At 36.3% G+C, this 19,192-nt stretch overlaps 1 protein-coding gene across 3 annotated transcripts in view; it reads left to right on the forward strand.

Moving 5' to 3' along the window:
- The window catches only part of LOC127447919 (PTB domain-containing engulfment adapter protein 1), an 89,243-nt gene that overhangs the window by 47,969 nt on the left and 22,082 nt on the right, over positions 1–19,192 (forward strand). For all 3 annotated transcript variants that reach the window (XM_051710127.1, XM_051710126.1, XM_051710128.1), the window contains exon 2: positions 4,639–4,719. In XM_051710127.1, coding sequence (XP_051566087.1) covers positions 4,692–4,719 — 28 coding nt within the window. In that variant the 5' untranslated portion in view covers positions 4,639–4,691. The remainder of the gene's footprint in view (positions 1–4,638; positions 4,720–19,192) is intronic.

A 19,192-nucleotide genomic window follows, 5' to 3' on the forward strand; every position in this document is an offset into this window, starting at 1 on the left:
CAGTTCATGGCCTATTTAGGCTGTTGGCTGTTGGCAGGCGTGACACTGCAAACTCTGGGCTTTACCTGCTCAGTCAGAGATGACAACTGTCCTTGTACTGTACATTTGACACTGCATGGTTCTTTATGACAGCTCAATTGATTGTGAATAAAGAAACACAAGTGCTTTGTCTTGGCCTTTTTCTTCAGCCCCTTTGCTGTTACACTTGGCAATTCTAACTGTCTTAGTCTGCCATGCTGAAGCCTGTTTGCGTTGGTCTCTTGGGGGCTTATAAAACTTAAATATATTTGTATACCTGTATCTTTTATTTAATGTTTTCATTGATGGCATGTATAAATTATGTCACTGGTTGTCTTTCTTAGGAAAAAAAGAAGAATTGTTGGATTCATACTGCTTCAGTATCTAGTGGGTATAATTTAGTTATTAATTTCTGTTTAGAAAGGTAATTCAGTGAAACATCCGCTTGCATGTGAATTTGGCTCTTTTGCCTTTCTGTGAATCATGCATATGAGGTGAGGTGGCTCAAAGTTGTCTTGTTGTCAAGTTGTCCAATTCAGATTTGTGGTTTCATTTTAATTCAGATTTTTGAGTTCTCATTTGTCACAGGAACAGCACAACCCTCAATACAAAAACTTCCTTTTGTGGATATGCCTACCCAATAATCTGCCTTTTTTTCCCGTCAGATATTGTGATCATGTAAATAGTAAGTAGAGGCGTGGTTTGGTTCAGATTGAAAAATTAAATAAAATGAAAAAATAAATAAAAATAATAAATAAATAAGTAAAAATGAAGTATTGATGTTGTCTTTTTCATGGAACTGTAAATCACAATCTTCTCTGCCAAGATGTCATTCCAAAATTTTATAATTTACTGCTTTCCTTCAGTGAAGTACCACAACCTTCTCATGAAAACAAGCCATAAATATTGTAGACATTGCTTTTTGTGACACTGCTTATTTTGTAAGATGCTTTACAAAAGGATTCATTTAAATCATTCTGGGATATATAGAAGTAGTTCTAAAACAATGGCATCTAAAGTGAGCTTTGACTATTTGAACTCAGTCTAAGTAAAAAGCACTTAATGGGATGCTTGTCTGCATTTAAACAAGAGTTTTTTCTGTACTTGCAAAAATTTAGTTGCCAAACCTCAAACCTGGACAGAAATGTGACAATTAAACCGTTTAGCATCAAGGCCACTCAGTCAGTCAAAACAGAATGAGTAGTGCACATTTATATTCTCTAGTTGCGAATAGCAATAAAAGTACTATGTTCTCTTGTTTTCTCTTTACAATTTGCCATGGACATGTTTAGCTCCACAATATATTCTGTAAGTTCACAAAATATCATCATAACATAATACAGACTATACTGTATTTTTCCTACGCATGTTGAGTTAACATAACTGCTATTTAATCTAGAGTTAAAACCACTGACAATAGAAGTGTGTGACTTCACTTAAGTTGCTCTAAAATAAAAGTCGTGAAACATCATTTTCAACCCATTTTCAACCCATTTTACTTCCGCAAATTGACATATTTTTAAATGAAACAGAGTATTCAACAAGAAAAAAATGTAAGGCAGGACTTGATTTTATCCATCACAATTGATTGGATTGTAAAAAAAAAAAAAAAACTGTCACTAAATGACAAGTGGTTGGAGAGGTGTCGAAAAGTAAGAGGGATTCGAGACGTCAGCCTACTAAGAAAGTTGTTTCAGAGGCGGGTTCTTACATTTTGATGAAAGATCACAAAGTCACATTTTTTTTGGACCAACGTGCACAGATGAATCATGCACCAAAAAATGAGAAGAGAAAACCCCGCAGAAAGCAAGAGTTGTGAAAATTATATGTGACCTTTTTACAGCTTTAATACAGTGCATGCTATTAAGGAGACTGTACGTCTATCCCACACAGCCTCATTTTCATTCCTGTCAAAAATTAAATATGGTGCTACTCTGGGTCTAGGTCTGTACCTCTATGAAAAATTGTCCAAGAGTTTTATTGTCTTCTCAACATCAGTTAAATCAGTAATGCACACACAGACCCCTGGGGGAGATCTGTCTCTCTCGCTATATCTCTTCTTTCTTTTCTTTCATGCTTTTGCAATAGGCCTGCACGTTGAGGTTAATGTTTGATTAGTTTGTGTCATAGCCTGTGTGAATCATTGGTTAAGCTTACCACCTGATGTGCGACATTTGCCTGAGATGGAAGCTTAGGAACTAGAAGTTCTATTAGACTTCTCCCTATTAGAGACTATTAACTTTCCCATTTGTTTCTGCACCTTGTTGAACTTCACTGACTCTGTCAGTCTGTAACCTCCAAAAATTCACATTCAAATATTTAAACCATAAAGGGTATATTTAATTGTGGTTGTCAGCAATGTGTGTTTTGTTTTGTTTTAAGTGGCCAATATTAATAGCTAGATTAAACCTTATTTTTATTTGTTTTTTTTTGTTGTTTTTTTTACACAATATACACTCAAAATGTACATAATACACACACACACACACACACACACACACATATATACTTATACATACATATATATATATATATACAGTTGTGCTCAAAAGTTTGCATACCCTGGCAGAAATTGTGACATTTTGGCATTGATTTTGAAAATATGACTGATCATGCAAAAAAATTGTATTTAAGGATAGTGATCATATGAAGCCATTTATTATCACATAGTTGTTTGGCTCCTTTTTAAATCATAATGGTAACAGAAATCACCCAAATGGCCCTGATCAAAAGTTTACATACCCTTGAATGTTTGGCCTTGTTACAGACACACAAGGTGACACACACAGGTTTAAATGGCAATTAAAGGTTAATTTCCCACACCTGTGGCTTTTTAAATTGCAATTAGTGTCTGTGGATAAATAGTCAATGAGTTTGTTAGCTCTCACGTGGATGCACTGAGCAGAAAGATACTGAGCCATGGGTAGCAGAAAAGAACTGTCAAAAAACCTGCGTAACAAGGTAATGGAACTTTATAAAGATGGAAAAGGATATAAAAAGATATCCAAAGCCTTGAAAATGCCAGTCAGTACTGTTCAATCACTTATTAAGAAGTGGAAAATTCGGGGATCTCTTGATACCAAGCCAAGGTCAGGTAGACCAAGAAAGATTTCAGCCACAACTGCCAGAAGAATTGTTCGGGATACAAAGAAAAACCCACAGGTAACTTCAGGAGAAATACAGGCTGCTCTGGAAAAAGACGGTGTGGTTGTTTCAAGGAGCCCAATACGACGATACTTGAACAAAAATTAACTGCATGGTCAAGTTGCCAGGAAGAAGCCTTTACTGCACCAATACCACAAAAAAGCCTGGTTACAATATGCCTGACAACACCTTGACACGCCTCACAGCTTCTGGCACACTGTAATTAGGAGTGACGAGACCAAAAATGGAGCTTTATGGTCACAACCATAAGCGCTATGTTTGGAGACGGGTCAACAAGGCCTATAGTGAAAATACCACCATCCCGACTGTGAAGAATGTTGGTGGCTCACTGATGTTTTGGGGGAGTGTGAGCTCTAAATGCACGGGGAGTCTTGTGAAAATTGATGGCAAGATGACTGCAGCATGTTATCAGAAAATACTGGCAGACAATTTGCATTCTTCTGCACGAAAGCTGCGCATGGGACGCTCTTGGACTTTCCAGCACGACAATGACCCTAAGCACAAGGCCAAGTTGACCCTCCAGTGGTTACAGCAGAAAAAGGTGAAGGTTCTGGAGTGGCCATCACAGTGTCCTGACCTTAATATCATCGAGCCACTCTGGGGAGATCTCAAATGTGCGGTTCATGCAGGACGACCAAAGACTTTGCATGTCCTGGAGGCATTTTGCCAAGACGAATGGGCAGCTATACCACCTGCAAGAATTTGGGGCCTCATAGACAACTATTACAAAAGACTGCACGCTGTCATTGATGCTAAAGGGGGCAATACACAGTATTAAGAACTAAGGGTATGCAGACTTTTGAACAGGCGTCATTTCATTTTTTAATTTGTTGCCATGCTTTGTTTTATGATTGTGCCATTCTGTTATAACCTGCAGTTGAATATGAATCCCATAAGAAATAAAAGAAATGTGTTTTGCCTGCTCACTCATGTTTTCTTTAAAAATGGTACATATATTACCAATTCTCCAACGGTATGCAAACTTTTGAGCACAACTATATGTATGTGTGTGTGTGTGTGTGTGTGTGTGTGTGTGTGTGTGTGTATGTATATATATATTTAAAAAAAAAGAAAAGAAAACTAAAGTACTATAGTAATCAGGAGGGAAATTTAACAATCTTAAATTGTAAATATTACAGGTACCTGGTGATATACCAAATACCAGCAAAGCCAGCAAATGTGTGTGTGTGTGTGTATATATATATATATATATATATATATATATATATATATATACATTTGCTGGCTTTGCTGGTATTTGGTATATCACCAGGTACCTGTAATATTTACAATTTAAGATTGTTAAATTTCCCTCCTGATTACTATAGTACTTTAGTTTTCTTTTCTTTTTTTTTTCCACAAAGTATTTTTTATTTTATTTTATTTTTTTAAACACGTGGACAGATTTCTTAAATGCAGTGAGCTAAATTTCCATATCCGCTCTCTTTCAACCAGGTAGAGGTGGCACATTCCAAGAAATCGCAAGTGAGACGGGAGCGTTTTCAAGCATGAACCGGGCATTTAACAGGAAAAAAGGTATGTGTATTGTACCAGCTCTTGCCTTTTTTTTTCCCTCTGTCTGTCAGCTCTATAGTATGTGCTACAGTATGTTTAACAAGAAGTCCTTCTATAACTTTACCATTCAAACTATCCCTGTCTGTCTCCCTCTCTCACACTCAGTCATCTCTCTCTCTCTTATATTCTTTCTCTCTCTACCTGTATTTGTTCCTCTACATCTCCCATCTCTCCCATGTCTGTCATTTGACTTTGAGCAGACAGCCTGTATGTAGCACCACCTGTCCCACCCTTCTTTCCTAAATGAATTAATGGGCTTTTGATGTGATCAGCCCTACCTGGCAAATCTAAGTTCCCAGATGGCAGGGAAAGCACCAGTAATATTTCTGTGTTAGAAAACTCATGTTGCCCTGTCTGACTTGCTTTTGAAGATATAGATTATAATTGAAAATGGTATCTAGTGCTTTCCCAGATAAAGCTCTTGGACATGATGGATGACACAGTGATGTTTGGAGGTATGTTCTCAGATGAATTCAGGGTTAAACGATAAGGAATTTAGATTTGTGCTTGCCCTGCCAATATTTTCACTGACCCCACCATAAAATAATATTTTTTTAGGGCTAAAATTTTTCATCAAATAATGAAATGGCATGCCGATTATTAAATCACAATTAATCATATAAAAATATTTGCTGTGATAGGCCCCCAAATAATGATAATTAAAAATAAATTATATATAGAATAATAATTCAGATAATTATGTATATACATATTTATTTTACTGTGTTTTTATTTATTTTACAGTAATTTACATTATTGTTCCCAAATCATTGAACTTAAAAAAATATTTCACACAAAAATGAAAATTATCTCATCATTTACTCACCCTCATGCCATCCCAAATGTGTATGACTTTATTTCTTCTGCAGAACACAAACAAAGATTTTTAGAAAATTATCTCAGCTCTGTAAGTCCATATGATGCAAGTGAATGGTGACCAAAACTTTGAAGGTCCAAAGAGTGCATAAAGGCAAATAAAAGTAATCCATATGACTCCAGTGGTTTAATCAACGTCTTCTGAAGCGATACAATCGATTTTGGGTGAGAACAGACCAAAATATAACTAGATTTTCGTGACATGCAATCTCCTTGGTGATGTTGGGCCTCATGTATTCAGACAGAAGACAAAGGCAGGCCTAACACAGTCGTAAAAACCTAACTCAAGCCCCCACATACCAAGTCGTAAATCTTACTGATAAAAATCGTGCCAAAATCAAACAATGGGAGTCCAAAACAGACTACAAATCCCATGAAGCCTTGCTCACTAAAGGATCGAACTCTCAACTCCTATTGGATGAGGCACACAACAGAACGTCCCTCAAACCATGACATCATCAGGAGTAGAAATACCTCTGAATGCTTCCGGGATTTGCTTCCAGCAACTTTGTTCACCGTGTATAGACGTAGCTCATCGCTGCTCTCAGGTGCAACCTCGTGGCACAAGGAAGTAACGTCCGACTTGAAACTGTGGCCATACAATCTCCATCTTGCTGGACGAGTTGAGATTACTCTGTGTTCATCCAAACACTCTAACGGATCCGAAGGAGACCGCCGAGCAATCCGCATCTTCATCCATTTGCCTGCAGGAGTGAAGAGATTAAAGATTTCTCTTCCAACTTCAATCAAGTCGACACCATCTGAGTGCCAGCCCACCGAGAATCAGCAGCCATACCGTTCGCCAACAGAGCGAGGAAACGGCCTCCCGTCATCACCCGAGCCTCAAGGAACCGGGTCGGAGTTAAAGGACGGATGAACACACATTCTATGTCCTCATACGATTCGAGTAAGAGGTTTACGTCTGGGCAGAGATAGAATATTATAGTGTGTTATTCTTGTGTTTCAAGGTTTTTGCTTGTATAGTTTACGGACCACCATGTCCGCTCATTATTAATGCTCAGGGTATTAATTATCACTAATTTGATTTGCTGTATTGTGGTCCAACCAAATTGGACTGTTGTGCATTTTTGCCATCGCGGGTGAGACAGCAACTGAGTTCATCCATTAAAGAGTCAAAGAACATGGAACGGTTTACGAGCCGTCCACCACGTCTCTGAGTAATAAACTAACAGCTGCTTTCTCTCCTACGATCGCTAAATCGGCTTTGGGGCCATCACTTAACTCTCTCTCTCTCTCTCTCTCTCTCTCTCTCTCTCTCTCTCTACTCTCTCTCTCTCTCTCTCGTACTAACCACACACACACACACACACACACACACACACACACACACACACCTTATGTGTTATAGGATTATTTTAGTTTCTATATCTAATCATATCACTGTTTAGTTTGTAGTTGTAAGTCGGAAGTTCATTGACTGCATTGTATTAATTATTAATTGATATTGCTGCATAAATAAACTTTATTATATTACAAAGAGAAGTGTTTTGGTTTGTTTTGCATACACCTGTGTCATGCAGACGGGATGTCAGTGCTCGGATTCAAGCCTTCATTCATTGTTTTTTTCCACGAAAATCGATATTCTTCGGATGTCGATTTTCCTAAGAAAACAATCTAATATTGAGACTGTTTTACTATCTGGTTGTTAGTCCCTGATTCCAGGGTGGTGCCCCGTCAATGTTAATCCTTATTAATATTCTATTGATTTTTGATAATTGATAATTATCTTTGATGATTGTTGAATTTGAATGATCAATAAGCTAGTGTTCATTTTAATTAATGTTTCATCGATGTTAACAATTAACGATTATCTTTGATAATTGTTGATTTAAAGGATTAAAAAAAGCTAACATTGATTCTCATCAATGTTCTATTGAACTTAATAATTAATAATTGTCTTTGATAATTATTAATTATTGCTAATAACCAAACTTGCTCCTAAACGTAGCACACTACATTTACTGGAGCCCCATATGAGGTTTTAATGAGTTAGATTCAATTGATTAATTTAAATATTAATTAATAATTAAAGAAATAATTATTAATTATTTCTGATAGTAACACTGATCTAAACAACCAGTAAAGCCCTACAGTGATCATGATTTCAAGCTTGATTACACTTTCTTGCGCATCTAGTGCTCTGTGCATGCTTCAAGCCCTAGGAAGTGTAATTAAGCTTGAAATCATGATCACCAAGGAGACTGCATGTCACAAATTCATAAACACACTTCTGCTTGAAAATGATTATCAGTCCATTCTAACTGATGCTTCCAAGACTTTCAAGATTAAAAGTTTGCAACGCAGACTTTTAAACAGTAACAGCCCAGTAGAGCCCTGAAATGTAACGCATCTGATTTTTTACATGAATGAAAGTGTTAGTATAGGGATTCACTATACCATTTTTATAGATTGCATACTGATATTTGTATTTTTTATTATACTGTGATTTTTATTTATTTATTTATTTATTTGTAGTTTTTTTTTTTTTTTAGATTTGACAGTATCATGTTTAATAATTTCATGAACTGTTTACACCACCGTTAATAACAAAAATACAATATAGCTAATCACCAAGGCATCATAAAATCAGACAACATTTTTTACCATTATGTTTTTTTCAATCCTCTGAAATTTTGTTCTGCTGCTGATGCTTCTTCATATTGCAACATTTATTTAATGAGCATTCTATGTATGTTGCATAGTATCCATTTTTGGTATAGAAGCCTTTAACGAGTACTTGCATTTTATCCGGTGCTGCTACCACTGTTGGTGCATCCTTTGTGTATTACACTGCAAATGAGTTATCATTGCTCATTTACCCAGGAGAAGTTGGAACCTGATTTCATAAAGAGGTTAGGCATAACAGAGTCATTATTTTGGCACAGAACAGAGCAAAGCTCTTGTGGCCACAACACATTTCCCTCTACTGCCTTGCATGGATGTTCCTGCTGTCACTACTGCCTCTATTCTGGCACACAGGACAGTTTTGTTTGAGTGTGAAGAACACCAAAAGCCCATCTGTCTGAAACACAGCACTACATTTTTCTACCGACACAAAAAGGTCTATCCAGGCCACTTATGAACAGTACCAACATTTACCAGAGACAAACAGCAATTATCTAATGGCCATACATTCATTAAACAGCAGTGACTGTGTGTGTGTGGTGATGTGATGCTACAGAAGATTCACAGAGAGTTTCTCATAAAGTCTGACTAATGCTGTCCTGCGTTGAAATTAGGTAGGTGATTCATCATTGGTCAGTAAGGTACTGTTAATATGTCTTTGATGATTTTGGATCCTATAAGCTCATAAATGTATCTTTTTGCAGTGTTCATGGACAATAATTTGTCTCAAAGCTTAGTCAAATAAAGTAAACTAGAAAATGTATGTTCCTAAAGACAAAAAAATAAAAATAAAAATTTGAATTTTGAAGGTTAGTCAGTCAGAAAAGGCTGAAGGTCTATGCCAAGTTTGGTGGATGTAGCTGGAAACTTTGATTTTAGTCCAGCCAACATTATAATGCTTTGATTTGAGTTATCTGCTGCAAAAAACTGTAATTACATGTAAAGCTACAGGTTAAATTTAGTTACTCAACAGGTACAGACTATTAGTTTCAAAACTAGATCATTGACAATCCATAAAGCCCAAATGGAGAAGCATACTGTTTTTGTGATGACAACGAACTTATTGGACCCAGATTTTTTTCCAGGTTTATGTATCCAATTACCAGTCTCAGAACATTAAATAGCAACAGTGCCTGTTATTTAGAGCATAATAAAGCATGATCAGCTTGAATTGGCTGAATAGGACAAAAGATTGCCCAGTCGTTAAAGTTTGACTAATGAATTAGCGTATTCTTTGATTTGATTTCTGTATCTTTTTTTTTTTTTAAACATGTTTTTAAGCACAGTAATTATTGCATTTAAAGAGTGTGGTTGGTCAATCAGTGACGATCTAGTATTCCCAGAACATTTCGCAGTATTCTGTAAATAACCTCGGCCAAAGTATACAAGATTCCACTTCTTAATTACATATTGCTGGTTGTAGTCCCAACTTTTTTTGTTCTTTAAGTTTTCCAGCAACATGCTCAGAAGAAATGTCTGAACATGCCATCATCTTATTGCCAATACCTCCAAGCTTCCATAATGCATAACTGGAGATAACAGAATGCCCTGCGATTCTGGATAAACATGTTAATCTGTCTATAATGAAAAATCGACCAGGTGATTAAAAGAAGTTGCGGTCCAGGTTATGCAAGCCTGCATTCAACACTTCACCTACTTTTATTGTAATACAACACAAAGGATTAGTACCCAGGGCATCTCTTTGCTGTTTGTTAAAGTGGCCTGTAGTAGCATCTCTATTTTATAGATCATTCCTATCTTTTTCATGCTATAATGTCTTCTTAGTGCCATTCAGAGCTCAATGAATAAAACCAGTCAGGTGTAAAATTAGATGATGGATTCTTGAATTCCTTGGAAGCCCTTATAGAGCCATCCTACTGAATGTTGAGATGTTCTGATTTGAAAGGAATTTGCTCTGAGACTTTCATTATCATTGATTGTTGGATTTTAATCTGGGAAACTACAACAATATTTGGCTACTCTTAGTTTGCCTTATTAAAATAAAGCCAAAAGTCATGGGAGGCTTAAAACCCTCAACCAAGGGAAAATCAGTGTAACACATACCGTCAAGTGGCTAATTGCTTTTATAAAATTGGCAGCATCAGCAATATGATTAAATTAATTAATAAATGAACATTACATTTATATAGCGCTTTTCTGACACTACACTCAAAGCGCTTTACACAGTGAACAGGGGACTCTCCTCAACCACCACAAGACACCAACGTTCAATAAATCTGTAATTGTCTGGGAAAAAAAAAAAAAACACACCGGTAGTTCATAAGTTTAACGGTGGGCTATTAATGGTTGCCATACAACATTGCAACTTGATGCATTAAAGAAGTATTTCAGTTTCAATGCAAGTTATGCTTAATCGACAGCATTTGTGGCATAACGTTGATTACCACAAAAAAAAAAAAAAAAAAAAATATATATATATATATATATATATATATATATATATATATATATATATATATATATTTATTTTTATTTGTCTTTCCTTTTCCTCCTTTTCACAGTGAGGCACCTACAATGGAAGAGAATGGGGCCAATTTTCTGAGGGTTTAAAGGCAGAGATTTGAAGCTTATAATTCTAAAAAATCTTACATTAATTCTTCTACATTAAAACTTGTGTATCATTTGTGCTGTATAGTTCAAAAATAAAAATAAATAAATATCAAAATAAAAAATGTAACAATGCTTGCTTTGACGCAGACCACAACTGTGTGGTTGTCAGCAATGTGTGTTTTGTTTTGTTTTAAGTGGCCAATATTAATAGCTAATATTATCCACTGGTCAGTGATTGTGTGACATTGTGTTTTGACTAGTTTCATTTTTTTTAGGAGCATCTGCTGTTTTTATATTCTGTTTATTTTTAGTAGTTACATTACAAGCAGAAATGCAACAAAAGACACATCTTTTTACAATTTATAAATTCTGGGCTTTTACTTGATATATATTTGGTATGTGAGTGACATAATATTTGTTGTATTCTACTCGAGAACTTTCCAATCTGTACAATGCTTTGACCATATATTTGACAGTATTGTGTACAGTAAATAATCGTATTTCATAAGTTATGAAATCGGAACACTTCTAATTTTTCAGCAGATTTAAAAAACCAACTATTAAGAGTTGTTTATTTTGCCTGTATGCATTGTAATGATTCTAACCTTTAACATGACACCCGTTGTGTGTGTTGGTCAAGCGAGACGTTATTTATTAATTTGATAAACTTTTATTCAGCATGAAGCATCAAAAAATTCCACAATTTGTATTTGTTATTATTTAAGCGACTAAAAAGCAAGCATACAGTCTATGCCTAATTTATTTTCTCTCTGCATGGCAGGCAACATGCATAATAAATATGTACCTAAATACTTCATACTTTGATGACCTCGTTTTTAATGCTACAAGAAATTAATAAATACTTTTGAATCCACAAATTGCATTGCCTTTGTTTATTAATGAAATGTATACTTATTTCAGAAATTAAGTCTTTTTCTGTCAATACAATAGTATTTTGGCTGTGTACTCGCAGAACAACACAGACACACCAGTGCAGAAATTTAAATGCAAACCGCCGCAATGGGGAGCCTACAGCGCAATGTTCGACGTAGAAGTATAAACCGGCATTAAGTGCCTTACTGTAACCCAGATTTTTGCAGGAAGGACAAGTCCAAATTAATATTTGTGGTATTCATCATTGTGCCACAAATTCTGTTGATTGAGCTTAACTTGATTTGACCTTGATATTCCATTAATAGAATCTGTGGTCACATTTGTGCATTCACCAGCATTTTACAACAATATCGATCAAGGCTCATCTAATCAGAATTTAGAATCTGAGCTTTTTGTTTAATAATTAGAAATTCACAGCCGTTCAATGTACAAACGAGTAAACATTCAATGCTTTCTGTCATGACCTTTCAAAAAAAAAAAAAAAAAATTCCTTTGTTATTGCACATCCTCCATTTATATTATTTACTATTCTAAAAATAGAAGAACAAACAATGCATTTCTCTTGACATTTTGTGATCAGCTTTAGCTTCAGCATCACTGTGATCACTAAGAAACACCTACCATTCTGAGACTGTGCACACAGGCATATTGTGACATTTTGAGGTGTACGCTCTTCATTTGACCTATGAATCACATGCACCCTATGAGAAATCTCAGCGGCAGGGACACTATGTCCTGACAGTTAGTGGAAGAAGAAAACAGGCACATTTTCAATAAGCAATGGATTTATGAGAGTGAGAGTGATCAGAATACAAACTTCATTGGCTTGATCCTAGATAATTAACATTACAGCTCATGGACAGGTTCCATCTATAACTTGATTCAGGACTTTAGTATCTTGGCTAATCGGTGCAGTTTGAAGTGTTAAGAAACTCTATAGGAGAAATGAATTTACTGGGGTCTGTTGCTCTGTTGAAATAGCTAAACAAAACTCTTCTACAAACCTCCATTAAATCTCATTGTTGTCTATGAAACACAATTGACATTTTAAAGAGATCACATACTATATAGAATCGTATATCGAATGGTTGAATTGTATATTTGCATTAATGTCAACAACTATAAAGTTCTCAGTAATGGATCCTCGACTTTTTGTCACCATTTTGATGTTTACTGCTGCTACTAAGATTGTGTATATTACGAAATTGAAAATCAGTAAAGGCACCATCAATACCACAATGACTGGAGTGACAACACAATCAACACTAGATTCAAACACATTCAAACTGGTATTTTATAATAAAGATGGCAGAGGCAGCTGATAGAGGTGCTCAGAGTAAATCTCGAATAAAACCAGAGATCTACATGGCTGTTGATTGCAAAATTATTGTGGAAGATGAATTTTTAAACTTCCTCGTTTTTAAAATGAAGACTCTAAGACGATATTATTCTACTGACTGTGAACCACTTTGGGTCGGAGTGGATTGAGAGCTCTAAGAAAGTTATTTTTGAACTCTGCTCAAGCTCAACTCAACGCTTTGTAGCACAAAAAGGACTGCAAGATGTAAATAACATTAAGATTTGTTTGAAATTACTTAACGAGGTTTGTGAAAACATCCCTCGCTTTGTCTCATTATTTAGACGAACTTCCGCCTGTGACTTTCAACAGCCTTGACATTTCTTGCCTGCTTCGGAAAATGTAACAATTAAGCACAGACATTACTACTATGAAACAGGCTATATCTGTACAGACAAATATCTGCAAAGATCTTTGTATGGTAACAGCGGATATAAATCAACGCTTGTACGTGATTGAGCAAACTGGTTCAAGCAGAGGATGTGCACCCATTTCCCAGGTTAGTGTGGAAGCTCCGAGCCGGCGTGGCGAGGTCCTTGTAGCCTCGGTCTTCAAGCAACCTGGTCAGGGAGGAGGCCCAAAGTCGGGGGTCTGGAGAGTGTAGCTCGGATGCTTGGAGCCTCGGTCCTGGGTGCCGGCGCAGCGGAGGGAGCCCCGAACGTGGAGTGGAATAGCAACGCAGCAATGTCACCTGTGAAGGAGGGCCGCCATCTAAAACATGTCACTGGAAATGCTATTATACAGTCCAAACCCCGTCTGAATCCTCCCAGAGAGAAGAAGCCAAGCGGCATTGTTGGAACTAGTGCTGGGGGAAACATACAAGTTATAAAGACTAGGCTGGTGAGTATTTTCGCTACAAAATTCTTGCCCAATTTAGACTCAGAGACACTGGCTAATTATCTGAAAGACAAACTCCACCGTGATGTAATTTGTCAAAAGATAGACACTGCTCAAAGTCGGTATAGCTCCTTTAAAGTAACCGCTGAGTGCAATGAGGAGGGCGAAATGTATGAGCCACAGCTCTGGCCAGAAGGGATCTTTGTACGTCATTTTTATGAGGCACGCAAACCCAGGACTACTGGACAGTGGATGTAGAAACACTTATAGCCACAAGGAATTTGCGTGTGTCTGAGGCTGGGGGCGTCTGCTGCACTGAAGTTATGATTGTGGTTTATGAATATTAGAGTTAGAATATTAGAGTAGATTTGTTGTGGGTGACATGAATGCTGAAATCGCAGATAATAACTCCCTATTTGGTCAACATTTAATCCAATTTTGTCAAGATAGAAACTTGATTCTTTCTAGCAAAGTACTGTTGCCAGTAGATAGCTATACATATACCACTGAAGCATGGCATACAACATCTTGGCTGGATCACTGTATATGTACGACTGATGCTCATGATTGTCTAATGAAAGTTGAGATCTTGTATGATCTGGCCACAACAGACCACATACCTGTCTCTACCTGAGTTGATCAGTTATGATAACCATGAACAAAGTGGAAAATTAGATTGGGCAAGACTTACAGAAGATGATCTCTGCCAATACAATTCACTGACTTATAACAGTTTAAGTAATACTGATATACTGCTTGATGCTATTATGTGTGGCAACATTAACTGTAAGAACCAAAAACATAATAGTGATCTATGTATAATATATGATAAAATAGTGAATTGTCTAAATAATGGTAGTAGATCATTCTGCCAAAAAAGGGCTAAACAACATAATTTCAGGGCAGGATGGAATTAATATGTGTCTGAACTCTGGGTTTTAGCAGGAAAAGCTAGGCATGGTCCAGAGTGTGAACACAAGAAACATGCAAATGCTAGATTTAAGTATGCTGTTCGCTTCATCAAAAGAAATGAGCTGGCCATGAGGGCAAACTCAGTGGCCAAAAAATTCCATCTAGTATTGATGGGGTTACTGGGGCTGAGAGTATTGCCGAACTATGGAGAAAACATTATAGGGATATTTTTAATTGTGTTAAGAGTGATTCATTTAATGTTGGTGTTCTTAACAATGATGGTGTGGTTATTAGACCTGATAAAGAGTGCTATGCCATTGAGAAATTGGCAGTGATCAAAGCATGTGGCCCTGACCAAGTAACAGCAGAACATCTGAAGGATGCTAGCCAGAGAATCTCAGTGTTACTTGTTATGTGTTTTTCTGGATTGTTAATGCATGGCATACTACCTGACTCTGTTATCTGTTTTATTAATGCCAGTAGTCAAAGACAAAACTGGTAAAATATCCAGCATAGAAAATTGCAGGCCCATTGCCATGGCTAGCATACTTTCAAAAGTATTAGAACGAATTATTTTGGATAGGCTTCAAGAATACATAACCACTGACAATCAATTTGGTTTTAAAAGTAAACATGGCACAGATTTGTGCATATATGCACTGAAGGAAATTGTAAGTATAAAATACATAACACTACAATATTTATGTGTTTCCTGGATGTGTCTAAAGCTTTTGACTGAATGAATCATGGCAAATTCTTTATGAAACCACAAGAGCGAGGGGTTTCCCCATATTTGATAAGGATTTTGCATTGTTGGTATTTGCATCAAACCTTGCAAACCAGAAGCAGTATATCTGCACCCTTCCTTGTGACCAGTGGTGTCCGACAAGGTGGAATATTGTCACCTGTTCTTTTTAATTTGTATATGGATGATCTTTCTAAAAATTTAAAGAGTAGACTGGATGTATGGTGGGAGAGTCTTAAACATTTGATGTACGCTGATGACTTAGTCATTCTGTCTCCTTATAGTGCTGGATTACAGCAACTGATTAGAGTCTGCTCAAGCTTTGGTGTGCACTATGACATTAAATTTAATTCTAAAAAGAGTATTGTCATGATAGCTAAAACCAAGGAGGATCAGAATCAAAATTTTCCCTCATTCTATATGGCAGACCAAGTGCTAAATGTGGTGAACAAAGTAAAATATTTGGGTCACATCATCAGAAACGATCTATGTGATGATGATGATTTGTAGCACCAATGTTGCAAACTGTATGCACAAGCAAATATGCTGGCACGCAGATTTCATATGTGTACAGATGATGTCAAAATAGCCCTTTTTAGAGCCTATTGTACTTCACTTTATACAGCCCACTTGTGTTACAGGTATAGTAAAGCAAATGTGAAAAAGTTTCAGGTGGCATTTAATGATGCATTTAGAATTTTGCTCAAGTTCCCAAGATGGACAAGTGCAAGCCATATGTTTGTGACTAACAATGTTCTCACCTTTTATGCTGTGTTGAGGAATTGTATGTATAACTTTGTGTCGATTAATTGATTCTAAAAATTTAATCATAATGGCCTTAATTGACCCCACATTAAGTGACACAAGGTATTCCTCTTGTTTTTGGAAACATTGGAACAAAAGCCTGAATGTGTTTTAATCACTGTTAATTTTAATGATTACATTTTTGTGTTGTTGTCTACGTGCTGTTTGTTTTTTTTTATTTTTTTTTTAATTTTTTTTTTTATTATTATTATTAATTGATATGGACCTATGTGTCTGAAATAAAAAGTAATGAAATGAATTAATTAATACAATGGTGGAATTAATTATCACATAGTCTTCCAGAAAAAAATCATATATATATATATATACATAACACACATACAACAGTTAGGTCCGGTCCTCGAATCTGATTGTACTAGAGATGTTACATGAGTACTGATGGTCCCACTCCATCAGCACTCGGACGCTTCACTGTGTGTATCACTCCGCTTGTGTTCGTGCCATTCTAAACTAAAGTGTTAGAGCAGTGCAGATGTGAAGTGAGTTAGTGTCACTCAGTGTTTATATTCAAAAGCTCTCTGTGATCGCTCGTATTACTACTACACTGCTAAAGCTAGGAAATAGCTTTAAACAGCTTTAAACTAACAACTTCAGCATTAAGACTCATCACAGCTGAGAGGCGCTTACCTCTTACTGGACTTTCCACATTGGAGAGGACAAAATGGCGGAGGAGATTGCTGTTTCTATAGTGAAAGACTCTTGCGCACCGGCTACTGTGAAATAGGGAGGAATACCCCGACTTGGATGGCTCTTTTTCCACTGAGAAAATAGGATGCATTTCACCAAAATGACATTATCTTCAGAAAGCTGACTAACAGACAACAGCATCATCAACAGGTGATCGCACATGCGCTCTCTCTCTCTCTCTCTCACTCACTCACTCACTCACTCACACACACACACACACACACACACACACACACACACACACACACACACACACACACTTGTTTCTCCAATAACTTGTTAGAAACAGCCCAAGCCTTTATTTTAGTTCTAAAGTGAAATTTTTTAAATGCTAACAAAGGCTTGGACGCATAATTTGGTTTGAACAAGCAACGGCAGATTCTGATCCATCTGATCCAACTACTAGAAAGTAGTTCCATGCACAAATGCGTGTTTTTTTTGACCGTACTCAATTTTTCCTCATTTGTTTGTAATTTACTTGTTCATTGAACTGTTGTATATAAGCAATATCACACTTGCAGTCGTGCTATATGGCCCTAAATCAGCACTGCTGTGATTACCTACGGCCGAGTCACAGCAGTGCTGATGTAGGGCCATATAGCACTCTTGCTCATGTGATATTGCTTAAATATATATATTTACAGTATATATACAGTATACATTCAGTATGTACAATGTAAATAGTCAACCAGAGAAATTTAATAAAAAGTGGAATCCAATTTTAAGAATAGTGAAGTTCATTATGTGAACCTTAAAATGGGAATGGATAGTATACCATATATGTAGTATATAGATAGATGTATAGATGTAACTTATTTATCCCCCATAGGAGAAATTTAGTTTGACACAGCAGCAGCATCAGTGCTGAGCATTTGTCAGAATTATTGCTGAAGTATTTTATTGCTATTAATGAGCTGTTTACTTTGTGTGTGTGTGTGTGTGTGTGTGTGTGTGTGTGTGTGTGTGTGTGTGTGTGTGTGTGTGTGTGTGTTAACTTTTTAACTCTCTCATGTTTGCTCTGTATAATGTAGGCCTATCTAAATGGGTAAGGAAGAGTTTTTATTGTATTAATGTTATGGTGTAATGGATATGGCTAAATAAATAAATAATAATAAAAAGAGATTACATTTGTAATTTTATATTTATTTTCAATTTCATGACCTCTGAGTCAGAGTCATTAACATTTCAGATCAGTAAATAAATAAATAAAATAAAACTTTCATTGGGTTTTCTTTTTCTAAAGATTTACAATTAATTGTTGAGCACTCTGTTTAATTAAAATTGACCAGTGCTCTCTTGAAATACCAACAGAATGCTCAGGGTTCTAAGTTTCAATCTATATCATACAAATTAATTGGAAATTAATTGGTCATTGTTGTCTTGTAAATGGCTTGATGGCTATTGTCCAGAATACCGTTGCGTAACACTCGGTCAAAAGCTTCACATTTGTTGTGCATTAAAGCAGATTTTAAATAAATTATTAGAGTGTGAAGAGTTATAATTGTTATTGAAGAGTTATAAGAGTTATAAATACTCCATTCACACCCATTGAAACGCAACCGAACACGGGAGACTGTTAATGCAAGCTCATGCGAAGAAATTTCACAAACAAAAGTTGTAGTAACTTTGACCTTCGAATTCAGATGACAAGAAGGTGTGTGACCAATATACAGTTGTGCTCAAAAGTTTGCACACCCTTGGAGAATTGGTAATATATGTACCATTTTTAAAGAAAACATGAGTAAGCAGGCAAAACACATTTCTTTTATTTCTTATGGGATTCATATTCAACTGTAGGTTATAACAGAAAGGCACAATCATAAAACAAAAGCCTGTTCAAAAGTCTCCATACCCTTAGTTCTTAATACTGTGTATTGCCCCCTTTAGCATCAATGACAGCGTGCAGTCTTTTGTAATAGTTGTCTATGAGGCCCCAAATTCTTGCAGGTGGTATAGCTGCCCATTCATCTTGGCAAAATGCCTCCAGGTCATGCAAAGTCTTTGGTCGTCTTGCATGAACCGCACATTTGAGATCTCCCCAGAGTGGCTCGATGATATTAAGGTCAGGAGACTGTGATGGCCAC

The sequence above is a fragment of the Myxocyprinus asiaticus genome, chromosome 11, assembly GCF_019703515.2.
Source record: "Myxocyprinus asiaticus isolate MX2 ecotype Aquarium Trade chromosome 11, UBuf_Myxa_2, whole genome shotgun sequence".
Taxonomy (NCBI): Eukaryota; Metazoa; Chordata; class Actinopteri; order Cypriniformes; family Catostomidae; genus Myxocyprinus; species Myxocyprinus asiaticus.